General features: G+C 36.5%; 1 protein-coding gene across 24 annotated transcripts in view; it reads left to right on the top strand.

The window, feature by feature from the left end:
• MBNL1 (muscleblind like splicing regulator 1) overlaps positions 1–15,590 on the top strand; it is a 205,081-nt gene that overhangs the window by 78,477 nt on the left and 111,014 nt on the right. For 6 of the 24 annotated variants that reach the window (XM_043595109.1, XM_043595102.1, XM_043595108.1 and 3 more), the window contains exon 2: positions 11,035–11,154. The exons of 17 other annotated variants lie outside the window; for them this stretch is intronic. In XM_043595109.1, coding sequence (XP_043451044.1) covers positions 11,149–11,154 — 6 coding nt within the window. In that variant the 5' untranslated portion in view covers positions 11,035–11,148. Of the gene's footprint in view, positions 1–11,034; positions 11,155–14,307; positions 14,862–15,590 lie in introns of all 24 variants that reach the window. One more of the 24 variants, XM_043595103.1, reaches the window with a different exon arrangement.

Genomic DNA, 15,590 nt, shown 5'->3' with positions numbered 1-15,590 from the left:
TTCTGCCATTGGTAAGCATTATGAGTAAAAAAATCAATAGTTAAATTGACCCAATAAAAGATGTCTGGGACTTACTGTTGAGACAAGATCATCAGAAGACAAAGTATACAGACTCTAACAAGGCTCAGAAGCATCTTTTTTTGCATTTGTTTTGCATATGTATTAAATAGCATCCACGGTGCTAATGAATTGCATTTTTTTTCCTTTGGAGTCTGTTTAAGCCAGGATTCTGTTAACTAATGGATAGGCTGCAGGTTCCTTAGAGCCAGAGTCAGTAACAGGTCAGCAACAGACTTCCCACATGCCAAAAATGGAGGCATCTGGTTTAAGGTTGCTAGACCTCTAAAGAAATTTGTATATAATTTGGCTTTTTTTGCTTTGCTGATCACTACTTGCTTCTCCTCAGCATTATATTTACATTCTATGTGAAAAATAGATTTAATATTTCATTAAGATTTTATCTAGATATATTTATTTATCAGACACTTTTGTTAAAAATGGTAAAGGGACTTCATAAGGAGATAGGATCAATATGGTAATATTAATAATTCTAATTCTCTTTTATGCACATATAAAATTCATCTAACTATGCTTATTCATTCCATGCTATTGTTAAATGAGTAACTCAAAGGAATTTTTTTAAAGCAATGGTGTAAATATACACATATTAATCATTTGAACTCCATTTTATATACATATATCTGCATATTCTTTAACTTTTTTAATGTTTATGTTTGTGTGTGTGTGTGTGTGTGTGTGTGACCGAGAGAGAGAGAGAGAGAGAGAGAGAGAGAGAGAGAGAGAGCACAAGCGGGAGGGGCAGCAGAATCCAAAGCAGGCTCCAGGCTCTGAGCTGTCAACACAGAGCCCGATGCTGGACTTGAACTCATGAACCACAAGATCATGACCTCAGCCAAAGTCAGATGCTGAACCAACTGAGCCTCCCAGGCAACCCTGCATATTCTTTAAATATAAATAAGACATACATATATATAAATCCAGTTTTATTATTGGCTTTTTTTTCTCTCCTTCCTTCTGATCAGTATCATTCAACACCTTGTATATGGCAGGAAGTCTATAAAACACAGGGAACGCAAAAGTAATCTCCCTTTTTTTTAGTTGCAATGTCTGTTGCTGACCCACATCAAGTAATTTCCTTCAACTATATTTTCATTTTTAACTTTTCCAGTTTGAAATAAATCCTCTTATGTGTTACCTGAGGGAGGAATAGTTTAGCAGGAAATCACTTACTAATCACAGTTCATTAATCACATAGAAAGAATACTTTTTTAAATGTCAACTCTTCACTCACAGAAAACATATGTTTCCTTGTGGAATCTCGATGAATTACTGTTTGTCCTCATTGCCTTTCATACATTATATTATATTCCTTAGGTGTTCATGAATTGCACATACAAATTGGCTATTACTCAAGTACAGAGTCTTGTAATCAGAGATAGCAGGTGTACCTTTTCTTTGACTTTCCTGTTATCTTCTTGACCATATAATCAGGCTGTTATTTCTCTATCTAAATAGCTTATTGAAGGCTATGGCCAGTGGTATGCTGGAGCTGGCTCACATAAGACTTCTTTCCAACTCCAGGTTAAGTGATGTCATGTTGGCATCTTGAAATTGGCCATGGTAGGAGTATTTACACCATGGAAATTGACAACTCAGGGTCCTTCCCTCTCCAGAGAGCCAGTTAGACACTTAGCAGCACCCACTGTTTTAGTGTCATCTCTTCTTCTTTAAATCATTTGACCATGTAGAATTTTATTTCCAAATATTTTTCCCCACGTTTTTTTGCAACACTCAGAACATTTCTCAGCATACCACTTGCTAACTGAGTGACTGAGCAAGTTACTTAGGCCTTCCGTGTCCCAGTGTCCTGATGTCTATGTTAGGGATAATAATAGTACCTACCTCGGGATTGATGTGAGGTTGAATGAGAAATAGATTTATCTCAGTATATTAGCAAAATGCCTGATGCACAGGCACTCCATGATATGAGCACTCCCAATAATACTACCTGAACTTGTCTCTCTGTACCTTAACTAATAGATATTTATTGATCCCATACTAAATACTTAGCATTTTGTTGAGTCCACTGGGTTATTGATTGAGGCCCAATGCCTGTAACAGTGAGTATTAGTGATAGTGCCCTATTGCAAAACACTTCCTCTTTTGCTATTCCAACCTAATGTCTTTTGTCCTTTCTGTCTTTTGGCTTAGAATTTTTTTCCTCCCCTAAAATAGTTTTGTGTACTTTTCCCATATAACCTTATCCTCACCCCAGCCCTGGCCATGTTATTGTCCTGTCGCCTTGTGTCTGTGGTATGCCCCATTCATCTCTGTCTGTCTTCGGCACAAGAATTGTAATTATGTACCTCTCTCCCTCTCTCAATTTGAGCGCATGGCTTGTGACTTACCACTTTGTGTTCTTACCGTTTAGTGAAATACTGGATATGTAGTACACCAACTAGAAACACATGTTCACTCATTGTTGACTGAAGAAATAAGACGGACTTTGCTCATAAAGACCTTATTACTTGGTTGAAGAGGTAATACATATACATGGGGGATGAAGGTGAACAAGAAAGCATTTTAACGATGGTATCTATGTTTTTAGGTTTTTTAAGTTTATAATTTATTTTCAGATATAGATGATTTTTGTAAGTAGGTTTAAGTCAGTTGTGTTTCTGTTACAGATATAGATATTTATGTTCACAGATATAAATGAATTGTTAGGTCAGCCAGATCAGATGGTGAGAAGCAAAGTCTAGCTTGTCAAGTAGGTTTTGTGACTTTGGTTCAAAAATATAATACGAAGTTCAGTTGTTCTTCCAGGTAGTAACTGTCTCTCTTTTGCTTTCTGTTTGTGGTGTGGTTTTTGTTTTGTTTTAGTTTTGTTTTGTTTAGCATTTAAAAATTATTATGGCAATTTTCAAACATATACAAAAATTAGAGAAAATATTGTAGCAACCTCTATGTATGTATGAATCAGCATTTTGTATGCATGTATCCATATGTGCATCAGTCAACATTTTGCCCATTTTGTTTTGTTTCTTACCTCTCACATACCTTTCATCCCTGATGTATTTTAAAACAAATTTGGACATCCTATTAGTTTACCTATAAATTCTTTAGTATGCATCTGTCTGTGACAGATTAGAACTTCTTTTAAATCAGGTCACGATCTCGCGGTCCGTGAGTTCGAGCCCCGCGTCAGGCTCTGGGCTGATGGCTCGGAGCCTGGAGCCTGTTTCCGATTCTGTGTCTCCCTCTCTCTCTGCCCCTCCCCCGTTCATGCTCTGTCTCTCTCTGTCCCAAAAATAAATAAAAAGTTGGAAAAAAAAATTTTTTTTAAAAATTAAAAAAAGAACTTCTTTTAAATATAATGCTGATTTTTACATGATCAGTTGGATTAGTGTTTCATCTCATTGTTCATTATTGCATAGCTTCATGATTTCTTTTAGGGATTGCCAAATGATGACCTTTCATTCTATCCTTCCTGCTGCATTCATTACCTGTAATTTTTCTATAGAGAACTTTTTTTAGTAACTAATTGGCACCTTTGTCATACAGTTTATATTAGAAAGGTGGAGAAAAATGCATGAGTTTTATTTATCTATTCCAGAATATAATTTCTTAATGCATGACCCAAATATAGTTATAGATACATTCAAAGTATTCTAACAAATTTTGATAAAATTTCCCTTGGGGATATTCTTTGAGCTATTTCTCTTAATCCTCTTTTGTTGATTATTACATTTTGAGAATATCCCTTCCCTTGTGGTGACAGGAAGTCTCTTTCTCCTTCCTTTTGTGTTTACCATAATATACCTCTATATGATTGAATTTATCCACTTAGAAGATACTTATTGAGCATGTTTTTTTGGGGGGAAGACAGGTAAGCACTGTGCGAGTCACTGGGCATATGGACACAAACCCTGCCTTTTTCATAGAGTTACATAGTTTGGATTTATTTTCTATGTATAATGTGATGTGATTAAGAAAAATATGTATATGAATCTGGTTTTGGTTACTATAGTATTTTGATGTCCTATATTATAAATATGAACCAAGAATGCTTTAACTGACTTTAGAGTTCCTGGGTGTAGAGTCCAAAATAGGGATAATAAAGAGGTTTAAAGTTAAGTTGTTGGTGCTGACCCAAAGAAAAATGACATGTCTCCATATAGGGCATTGTATGCGACAAGCCAGGAAATTTTAATTTTTGTTATTTGAAAAAGTAAGAAGAGGGAATGATGGGGATTCCCCCCCTCCCAAAAAAAAAAACCTGAAAGTAAATGGGAAGCTCTTCTGCTATTTTAACTTAAGCAAATGTACTTGAACTTTGACTTTTATTTCCAGAAAGTGAAGGTGACATTTTAGGGATGTATTTATCTCCTGTAATTAAAGTCTGTTTTGTCAGATTTTTTAAAGATGTTTTTGGGTTTTAGAGAATGTACAATTCTTAAGACCCTTGTGAACATTTTCTTGTGTGAATAGCCAGTGTAAACAGGAGTAGTAAGGTACTGCTCTCTCTATGGGATCCTATGACTATGAGGTCATATAATATTGGATTCACCAAAAAGTGGATTATGTAAATCTGAGGTTATGATTAATATTTTGTTAGGCATGCCATATTAGCTTATAAACTTTGGGTATATTACTTAAATACTCATTGTAATTTTAAAACGCTTCTCAGAGGCTTTCTCTGAGATAAAAACTCTACTCCTGTTCAGATAGTATATAGCTATATAGTTGTTATGATTGTTTAAAATTAGGGTAGAAGTCAAGTTCTGGGCATGTAATTAAAATAACTTTTTGCAGTTGAGAATCAGTAGCTGGGAAAACTTTACATTCTGCTTATAAGTCTATGGTAACATGTTTTATGATGTTATGGAGAAGTGCTGGGAAGCAAGAGAATTTTAAGAGAAGTGGCATTACGTTTGCTTTGCTAGCACTTATCAGGAAATTTGCAAGGAGACAAAAAGCTAAGCCCTTTAATTGTGATGTCTGGTAACTGAGGATTAGACTGAATTTAGCTTTGAAGATCAACAAATGGGCATTTATATTATGTCGATTGAAAGAAGAGTTGCATTTTTGGCGTGAGGAGATAGCTTAATCTGTATAGCACAAAAGCCGACCCAAAAAAGTGGGCTAATATCTAAATATTGACTATTTTAATCTGTTGAAAACGGAAGGCTAGCATCAAGGGTACAGTAGTAAAATTCTAAAAGGAGTTGTTGAAAAGTAAATGTTACGCAACATGAAAAGAATACCAGGGGAAAAACTGACAGAGTAGAATAACAGGAAGATTAGTCATTTCTGGAAGGGAAAAAAAAAGGTGGAGAGAGGGGGAAGAAATATTTTAAACAGGAATGCAGAACTGGAAGTGCTAGTGCTAAGAGACAGATAGGAGCTAATTTAGGAGTGAAACGGAGCCTAAAAAAGGAAAAATACTGGTCACATTTCATCATGCAATATAAAGTTTATATGAACAAATAAAAATAAAAACGGGGACCATTCTCTGTTGGTAACTGAGAGAACCCTGTAAAAGTAGTAAAAGAATGATGTTTACTTCTTAGCCTATTTGACGTGGCTGAGGTCAGCCAGCAGTGCCAAATGCGCATAAAGAAAATGTATTTCTTTGAAAACACACTTAATGTCCTACTCTTTTCAGGGGTTGGGTAAAATGAAAGCATCCTGGACATTTTAAAATACGTGTGCTATTTGGCTTGACATAATTCTCACTTACACATTTCCTTATCTGACTACTGAAGGAGTAGCAGTCTCCCGAGTATTTTAAGAATTATTTCTGGAAATCCTCAAAAAATATAAATTGCAACTCCCTATGTATCTTAAAAAATATATAACAATCCTTATAACAGAAAACAAGAAAGTAAACTTCACAAGTTTGTGTGTGTGTGTGTGTGTGTGTGTGTGTGTGTGTGTGTGTGTGTGTAATCCCATTAGTCCTAGTTTCTACCCAGGTAGCAGGGGCATTTGTGGAACAGATTTGGCTGGGCACATTTTCCAACTGCTCTGAGTGTTCTCATCTGTCAGATGGGAACAATAATATGCCTGCCTTAAAGTTGTGCAATGAGGATTAACCAAACTAGTAGACATACTCATATACCTAACACGGAGGTGGCGTTTTGTTCTTTTAATTTATAATCTTGTCCCCAAGGCATGGAACACAGGCTTGTATGATGCATTTCCAGCTAACACATGAGAAGTTGGACCGGTGCAGGAGAGGCTCTTACTCATGCCCTTGACAACTTAAGCTGTTATTTGATAGGTTACATATGTATCCATACTTGACAAATGTAAATGAATTATTTCTCTTGGCTATTGCTTACTAACTCCAGTAAACAATGAACTGCATAAATGTATTAAAGTAGATCTCTCTAGTGTTATATAAGCACGATATCAGGACAAAATCTGCTTGTTCTTCTATTAGGAAAGATACAGTAGTATTATTGAACTGTAGAAAATGGCTTAATGTATATTGAAATAAAGATAAATTAATCAAATTTAGAGACCCAAGACTTCTGTTATTTTATGTAACTATATGTAATATGTCATCCTGTATTATTGAATTAATAGAAATGTGATATATAATCAGGAAAGCATTTCCTGTTGATTTTATGACAAATTCCAGTTCTTTCATAGCTCATGTGCACATAACTTGCTGAGATAAATTCTAACTCCAGGACAAAATTTGATATTGTCTGAACACCAAATACTATTAAAAAATCTTCCTGTTTCTCTCTCCTCGTCCTCTCTTTCTCTTCCCTTTCTGTCTTTACACACACACACACACACACACACACACACACACACACACACACACAGAGTCCCTGGGCATAACCTGCATAGGAAATGTTTATTTTCCAGAGTAAAGGAAACAAATGTTATCTCGAACACTGAAAGTCCTTCCTTTTCCTGGTTTGGAAACACTAAGTCACACTGAGTTGCTTGTAGATTTTCTTTAGCTAGCATTTAGGTTTATTTAAAGCATAAAGTTGTGAGGACAGAATGACTCAGGGGTTTGTAATGCACAATTAGAGCTTTTCACTTTTAGGTCACCATTTTATATTTGGCTGACTTAGTGTTAGTTAAGAATTGGTAATAGTGCGTTGTTTACTTTCAGGACAACCTGGGGAGCTCACTGCAGCCTTACCTGTTTTGATCAAAGTGTGGCCTAGAGTTGGTGCTTATCAATCCCTTTCTTTCCAGATAAAGCCAAATTCAAGGAATTAAATAAAAGAGAGTATACCTAGTAAAAGCTGATGAATAAAAAGCTGCTAATGTATTCATCTACAGATATGACTTCTGTTGTTTGATATCTTTCTAAAGTCTTAAAATGACCCAAACTTATATTTCTCTGTTTTTAATTGCACTGTCATTAACATCAGCAAGAAATAATAATTGTTGCTGCAGTAGATAACTTGAACAGTCAGAAAAATATATATATTCAATATCTATATATCTGTATCTATGTATCTAGAGATAGAGATATACAGATATGTAATATTAAATATCTAATCTATTAAATATCTAAATATTTAATATTACATATCTGTATATCTATATGTAGATATATATCTGTATTTTTTCTATATCTAGATATCTAGAAATATCTATATATAGATATTTGAATATATATTTTTAGATAGAGATATATAGATATTTGGAAGATATATAGATATCTGGATGACTGCATAAATGAGTCATGATCTTCCTAGTCTATCACTTAGTAGTGCCAAGGTCATAGAAATCATTTGTTATGATCTGTCTTATGTAAAAGCCTATGAGGTTACTTTGTTTTCCTCATCCAAAAGATGTCAGAATGTGTTGTTGTTTTTTTTTTTTAGAATTTTTGAATAACTTTTGTGTTAATTTAGTGTTAACATTGAAGACAGATAAATTTAAATCTTGTTGTCAGCCAAAGAGTGAATCAAGCTTATGTGGGTACAGTGTATAATGCCACCACTCAAGGAACTCTGCCGAGAAGATAATTGTCTAGAAATTGGGTAAAGAATTGTTACCTTCCTTCTTTGGAAACTTTTGATTTCAAAAATAATTGAGAGTAAATAGACTCTAATGCATCACCTCAGGCTGTGCCACATGGGCACCTAAATTTCTTCTTGCTAAATGCCACCAAATGGCTGTATTTCTTACAGCTTATGGCTAAATTCTGACAGAGGGTATATGACTTCACCATAACTGTATTTTCTCTCTGAAGTTTTCATAGTTTCTTGTGCTAATTTATATTAGGTTAAAGCCGAAAAAGCTGAAGCTAGCCAAACTTTGTCCAGAGGGTTGGGCCTGCTGCCAAATTAAAGAGAGAGATTGGTTTCCATATTCTCCATTGGTTTCGCAGTCTTATATTTGCAACTGTAGGTGCTCGATTTGAGCTGTCTGCGATTACCCAGATGGCTTTGTGTCCTCAAGAGCTCATTCAAAGACGGTCATTTCAGCTGCTGAATATTCAAGGAAGTACCTTGGTCCAAGGTTGGTTCAGCCCATATCTCAAGGGATGATCCTCAGATTTCTGCAGCTTCCTCTGATCTCACAATTATTGTCTTGGTCCTGCATACAATTAAATGTATAATTAAATGATGCGAATAAAATAGAAGTATGGCTGCCAGCAATGGTAATCCCCCAAACACGATGACCAGTACTGTGATGATGATACTGTTACTGCCCTGTTAGTGCTTCTGAAGATAAGATATACTTGGGAAAATATGTGACAACTGAATTTGTCCTCTCCTTTTTTTAAAAAAAAAAAATTAGATGTTCATTTTTGACAGAGAGAGAGAGAGAGAGAGAGAGAGAATGAGAGAGAGAGAGAAAGAAAGTGGGAGAGGGGCAGAGAGAAAGGGAGACACAGAATCTTAAGCAGGCTCCAGGCTCTGAGCTGTCAGCCCAGAGCCTGACCCGGGGCTCGAACTCATGAACTGTGAGATCATGACCTGAGCTGAAGTTGGACACCCGACTAACTGAGCTACTCAAGTGCCCCTGTCCTTGACTTTTATTAAAATGTGAGAATCGCAGGTTGCATTTAATTCCTTAAGTTAGTAAACACCATTAAGAGAAGTGAATGTGGACTTGTGTATCATATGAGCTGACGTACTTGATGCATTATTAAGTTTTTCAGAAGAGACAGAAATAGCCAAACGTCCTCCCACCAGGGTTCTGGCCAGCCCTGACGTTTCTTACTCCCTTTCTTTAAGGATAACATGACATCAGCTTTTGAGAGGCAGTGGAGGGTAGGTATAAGGGGGAAACCACAACTTCGGGAGCTGCCTTCCCTGGATCCAGAGTTGACATTTGTTCCATAGTAGTCATATGAGTTTGGCAACTTCCTTAGCACTCTACGCCCCTAAATCTTCCAGAGTACCCTGCTAAATGGGAGCATATCTGCCTCTTTGGGGTGTTGTGAACCTAATAATACAGGTCAAGGACTTAATGGAATTGTCATGGCCCATAATATCTACCATCATGCATGTTAACTATTATCAAATCATAATTTTATGTGAACATGTTCTAGTGTCTATCGTATTAAAGGTACATTTGCAGTACAGAAAACTGTGAAAACAAAAGTGAATGTTGGATTTTAGCAAACTGTTTAAGGGCCCCACTTCTGGAACTGGGCGACCCTGGGTTCAAGTCAGTCATGAGCTCTGTGACTTCAAACATGTGATGGCACCTGGCTGAGCCTCCCTTTCCTCATTTGCAAAATGGGGTGGTGATTACATCTGATCTGTAGTGGTTCAGAAGGTTAAATGGGATAACTCTTGTAAAGCACTAAGAACAGTGCCTGGCACTCCTGGAGCATTCAGTAAGTGTTAGTGATTGTTCCTGCTATTGCTTTGAGGATGAGGTGAACACGTGAAGTGGTAATATGACAAGAAACATATACTAAGATTCTGTGAATGTAGGGTTTCACTTTTGCCACTGAGAATTTGTATTCTCTACCGTGCAGAGAACAATGCTTCTGTATTCTCGTATTTATGACTCTTTAATTGATGATTATTTTCTTAATACGTAAATAGCATTTACTTAGTAATTAGTAAGTAAAGTATTTTTACTTTTATACTTTATGATAATACTTTATAAGTATTATTTACTTAGTAAATAGCATTTAGTTACTAAGAAAATAATCATCTGTTTTACACTTACCCTTGGTTGAGCTATTTAAATTTTTTAAAGATCTCTAGGTGATTTTTCTATCTATAGGATTTTGGCTCTGGATAAATCAGTTTAGTAAAGTAAATGCTTTGTTAATGATGTTATCTGCTTGACTCTGTTGTGCAGCCGTATTCTAGCCACTCGTTAAGTTGAACAGTACTGGAAGGAAAAACAACTCATCAGTAACATCCAAATGGGAATGAAATATAGAAGCAAAGAGAAGTCATTGTTCCTTCTGTAAAATAAAGAGCATAAGACCCGATATTTCCCCATCTGTTGGGAGGGTTGTAAAGATTATGAAAACATTAGCGTTTGCAAAAAGCGATTCTATGCCAGGAAGGCAGATAGAACATTAGGAAAGAAAGGACCAAAATTGCACGATGGCATTTATTTTATATAGTAACATCCTTTCTTTCATTAACAGGAAATTTTAGGGCAATTCACTTGCTTATTAGGAGCGAGGAGGGTGAATGAATTCTTAAAAGGATTCATCAAGGCTTCCTCATAATAAAGTAAACCTTTAAGAACATGTTTTCCATAGAATTAGAAACTTAGAATTTCATAGTAACAGTGTATTTATCACCTTGTTTGGGGAGCAGATTTTTAAGCATGATCACAGGAAAACACCTGTTTTGACACTCTGGGAAAGGTGCAAACATACGGGCAAACTCTGTCTAGGTGTAGAGTAAACAAGAGTGCTTTGGCTAGCATCCTGCAAGGAGCTGGGTCTAAATGGTCTGCTCCTGCTTCTGCTGCTGCTGCTGCTGCTAATACTGCTGGGAAGGAAAAGTGGCTGACCTGGCATATCCTTTACTCTTGGTGCTGCAGCAGTCACTCAGGAAATGTTGTTTAAGGGGAACCTTCTGGATCCTTTTCATGGCACCATGGCGAGAAGAAGCCGTATCTTATCTATTGAAGATAAAGCATGGAGTTGGCTAATGGATGCTGGTGAGTGAATAAGGCAAATGGGGAGCCAGTTCGCAAAGATCTCTTTTGGGAAGGGCTGATCTCTCAAGGACTGACATGGCGCCCATTGGAAAGTGGCCTCGGATAATCTGAACACCAGAATGTTGTTTTAGAGGGGAATCATAGTTCTACCACTGGTGACCTGATCTGTGACCTTATATCCATTCCATAAATGAAGTTCTTATTTGTTCCCAGCTTTACTGCTTGAAGATACTAATCCTGAGGTTTGTTAGATACCTCTGTACATGGAACATGGTTTCCAGTGTAATTTCCACTATTTTATTTTTGCTCTTGTTTTTCTCTTGACCCACAGTGACTTAAAAAAAAAATGACTTTTTAGTATGTGAAAGCAAGTTTTCCTCCTTTCAATTCTAAATGAGCACTTCCTTTTTTAACAGCAGTGGACTATAGAATTTTAACTTAAGAAATTATTTAGTATGCATAATTCTTGCCAGGAATATTCTTTTCAATTCAAGATAATTATGTAAGCAAATTAGTAAGATATTGGCCATATTAGATAGTTGCACAAGATTAGTCTTTAACATTGCTAATGTATCCATGTACCAATACAAGGTAGTTTCTTTGAGTAAATTTCTCTGTTAGTAAAGTGAATAATTTGAGTGAGGTATCTCACTTGTTCTCACTCTAAAATTTTCTTTTCCCATTTTGCCAAAAACTGCTACATGACTTAAAATACATGTATTTCTCTTCCATCTTATAATTTAGAACACACATGAATATATGCCAATTCATAGTTTACCTATGTCTTTCATTAAACAATTGGAAGATATAGAAAGAAGTTTTCCAAAGGTGAAGGCCAAATTTTCCTAGAATAGTTAATCTGTGTTTAATAGGTTTTCCATTAAAAAAAAAAGTAGACAGGGGCGCCTGGGTGGCGCAGTCGGTTAAGCGTCCGACTTCAGCCAGGTCACGATCTCGCGGTCCGTGAGTTCCAGCCCCGCCTCAGGCTCTGGGCTGATGGCTCAGAGCCTGGAGCCTGTTTCCGATTCTGTGTCTCCCTCTCTCTCTGCCCCTCCCCCGTTCATGCTCTGTCTCTCTCTGTCCCAAAAATAAATAAACGTTCAAAAAAAAATTTTTTTTTTAAAAATTAAAAAAAGTAGACAGTTAAGTTTAGGAATTTATAGTAGCATTATAAAGGCTCTGACAAGCCATGTAGGAAGATAACTGTTTATTAAGAAATTTTCTTGATCACGGTCCTCCTAAGTGCCCTCCTCCTGCCACATTTTTGATTAGTGCCTTTTCACATGTGGTACCACCATTCAGCCAATGAATCGTTATTGAGCACCTGCTGTGTTTCCAGGCTAACTAGGTACAGGGATACAATTGTGAGCACATTTGCCAAAAATTTCTCACCTTGTGATGTTTAACAGCAGGGAAAACACAGGTTTGGGTGATTTGATCTTATTACTTTAGTAAGATACTTCAGTAGCAGTAGAATGTATATTTTTAAATGGCTAGTACTGATTTTTCTATTTCCACTGAAAATAATCCTGACATACCATGTAATCTAAAGAGTTTTGCAAATGAATCCATGTTGCCGTTTTGCATTTGGCAACATTTACTCGCTCACATTTTTTTGTTTTAGTTATTGTTGGCTAGATGGTTGAAACTGATTTTCATGAGTGGGGTTGACAACATAGGTCAGAAAAACAAACTGTAATTGATGTTTTAGATTTATTCAAAGTCAGACTATACATTTTTTTAAAGTCCACTTCCCTTTGGTTTCCACCATTATGGCTCACTCAGTCTTTTTCCTTATCCAAAGCTATCATACTGAAAATATTGTGTTTTAAAATATTAAGTTTTAGTTCACACCAACATCTAAACTTAGAGGCACTGTTTATACAATAAAAAATATTTTTAAGGGGAAATTCAGATTCTCCATCCTTTTCCCTCATAAATTCTCAATTCTCTCAAATTTAAAGTACTAGCTGCCTGGGCAGTACTTAGTATTATGTAGCCTAAGGATTATTTCATTTTATAAAAGTGGTGGGCCCTTAGTGATGTAGGGGATGTAAGTAAATTTGCCCAACAAGAGCTGCTTTTATTGTGTGTGTTATTAACTATGTGTCTATATCTATATGGTGAGGCATGGAAATCAACCTTTCCTAAAACAGCATGATTTCAGCTACTCGATACCCAGGTAAAAGATTATTATTAATATTTTGGCTAACTTGAATTTAAAAACATATGTAAGTCAATATGTGAAGTCAAGAATTGCATACATGTAACTGCCATCAAGCAGCAGATTTTCTTCTTATTTAATTCTGAAACAAGCATAAAATGGCACCCATGGTTAATTTGTTTCTAGTCTTGAAAAAATGATAGCTCCTAAATTAACCTGATTATTTTTATTTTGACACATATTAGGAATTATTAAAGTTCTGTCAGCGTTTATATTTCATTCCTTACTTGATTTTATCCAGCTCCTCGAAGCAGAATTGTCTTAGGGTCTGTCTCTTGTACCTTTTTGATATTTAATATTCAGCGGGCTCCTTTGGATGAGCTCCTGAGGGCTTGTGAATCATTGAAGAGCTGTGAAAAGTGGTTAACAAGCTAGAAGGAGCTCTCTGTAAAACAGAACATGATCAAGTCCAGCTTCTGGAGAGTCTTAGCGAGTGGTTTATGTGACCATGCATTAACACCTAGCACATTAATCACACTTTCCTGTCTTCCTCCTCTGTTCTTCCTCCCTCTTCTTCTCTGCCTTCTTCTTTTAATTTCTGAACACTCCGTGTCCACTTCTTTTTCTTCATATTCTTTCTCTCTCATCTCATTGAATTCCTCCTTCAGCCTTCCTCATCTCATCAGGATAGGAGGTGGTATATTTGATAAAGCATTTGTTGTTCTCATTTAAAAAGCAATTTTATTTCTCAAGTTAAAATCAGGTTCAGTTTAAACTTCGGTTACATTTTGTCCTCTGATAATGGACAGCTTTGCATTTTAATTTCTGCTGCCTTGTGGATTAGCAGCCTGTGATTTTTTTGTATTTGTGAGTTTTCTTAATATGAATGTTAGAACGACAGGATTTAGGAATTTTATGTCACTTACTAGATTGTTAAGCTCAAACACAGTAGGCATACTGTAATATGTCTTCCTTACTTTTCTTTCTAGACTAGAGCTCCATATCTCCCCCTCAACTGTGTTTTTGGCTCTCTTATGGGATGCTAGAATGGCCTGTCTCCATGTATTTTGTTGCATTTCGCCATTGCTTCTTGTGTTCTGTCGGGGAATTTTGGTGATTCTTTTCAAGCGCTACCTGAGCTCTGTGCTAGTTGTTCTGTTCCCCCAGGGTCTTGTGCTGTGTGGTCATGTCTCCACTTCCTCCGCCCTGTCCATTGACAGAGCCTGGGTTCCCTGATGGCTGCCTCTATACCCTTGTGAGGGCGGGAGTATTCCTTCCCCTGCTGCTACAATTGAGCCCGTGCTGGGTACCACATTGCCCTCTACACTTGCTTTCAGTTGTTAAGGCTTCCCAAGCTTTGGCTGTGGCTCAGTGATCCTGCTGTCAAAACCCTGAAGCTTTTCTAGCATCGACACTCAGTGGTAGCAGCAGGTGTTGGGATTTCTCCAAGCCCCTAAGACCCTGGGAGCAAGAGAATGGCCGTTTGACATAGACCTCAGGACTTTTCAAAGCACCAAGAAACGTCTGCAGAAGATATGTAAAGGTAAGATTCTGATTTCTCTAGGAAGCTGTTCTAGAAGCTGAAAACCTACAGCCATGGATTTAATGTAGACTAAATAGCTAAAGAATATCCTTGGGGAACTCTGTGCTTGATGATAGAGCCAGAATATGAGTCTTTGGTTGGGTAACTACGTATTAAAATGCCTCTTTTGGGAATTTGGTATGATAGCATTTCTAATCTATTTTATTTATATTAAACTTGGCATTGAATAGATTAAAAAATGTTTCTTCCATTCTTTGAATTGGAATCTATGAAGCACTCTTTTCTCTTTCACAGTCTACATTGTGTATTCAGTAAGAGAAATCTTGAGAGTTAAAACAGTTAAAACAGTAAAAAATAAAGTACAAGTTATTTGTTTCCAAATGCCTGTATTTTGTTTACTTCTGTTAATGTTTAAAACTAGAAATATTGAATTACTATTTCCTTAATTTCTTTACACTCAAATTTCTAAAGCCATAATTAATTCAAAAGGAATGGGAAGAGGTGTTCAGATCGCGGTACTTCAAGGGTACAATATTGTCCTTTGTCAAACATTACTGCTTAGCATTCTAAATGTAGCATTTCCTCTTCTTTTAGGGCTTGATTTTCAGTTTTTTAAAGGGGAATCATTTCCCGCCCCTAATTTTTGGGAAAAAAAAATCACTCCATATGGGTGTAAATAACCTGGATGGGGGGGGGGCAGGGGGAGAGGGAGAGTGAGATCAGCAGCAT

Source organism: Prionailurus bengalensis, chromosome C2, assembly GCF_016509475.1.
Source record: "Prionailurus bengalensis isolate Pbe53 chromosome C2, Fcat_Pben_1.1_paternal_pri, whole genome shotgun sequence".
Classification (NCBI taxonomy): domain Eukaryota; kingdom Metazoa; phylum Chordata; class Mammalia; order Carnivora; family Felidae; genus Prionailurus; species Prionailurus bengalensis.
Note: the sequence above shows the minus strand (reverse complement) of the source record. Positions and strands in the feature narration are given on the sequence as shown.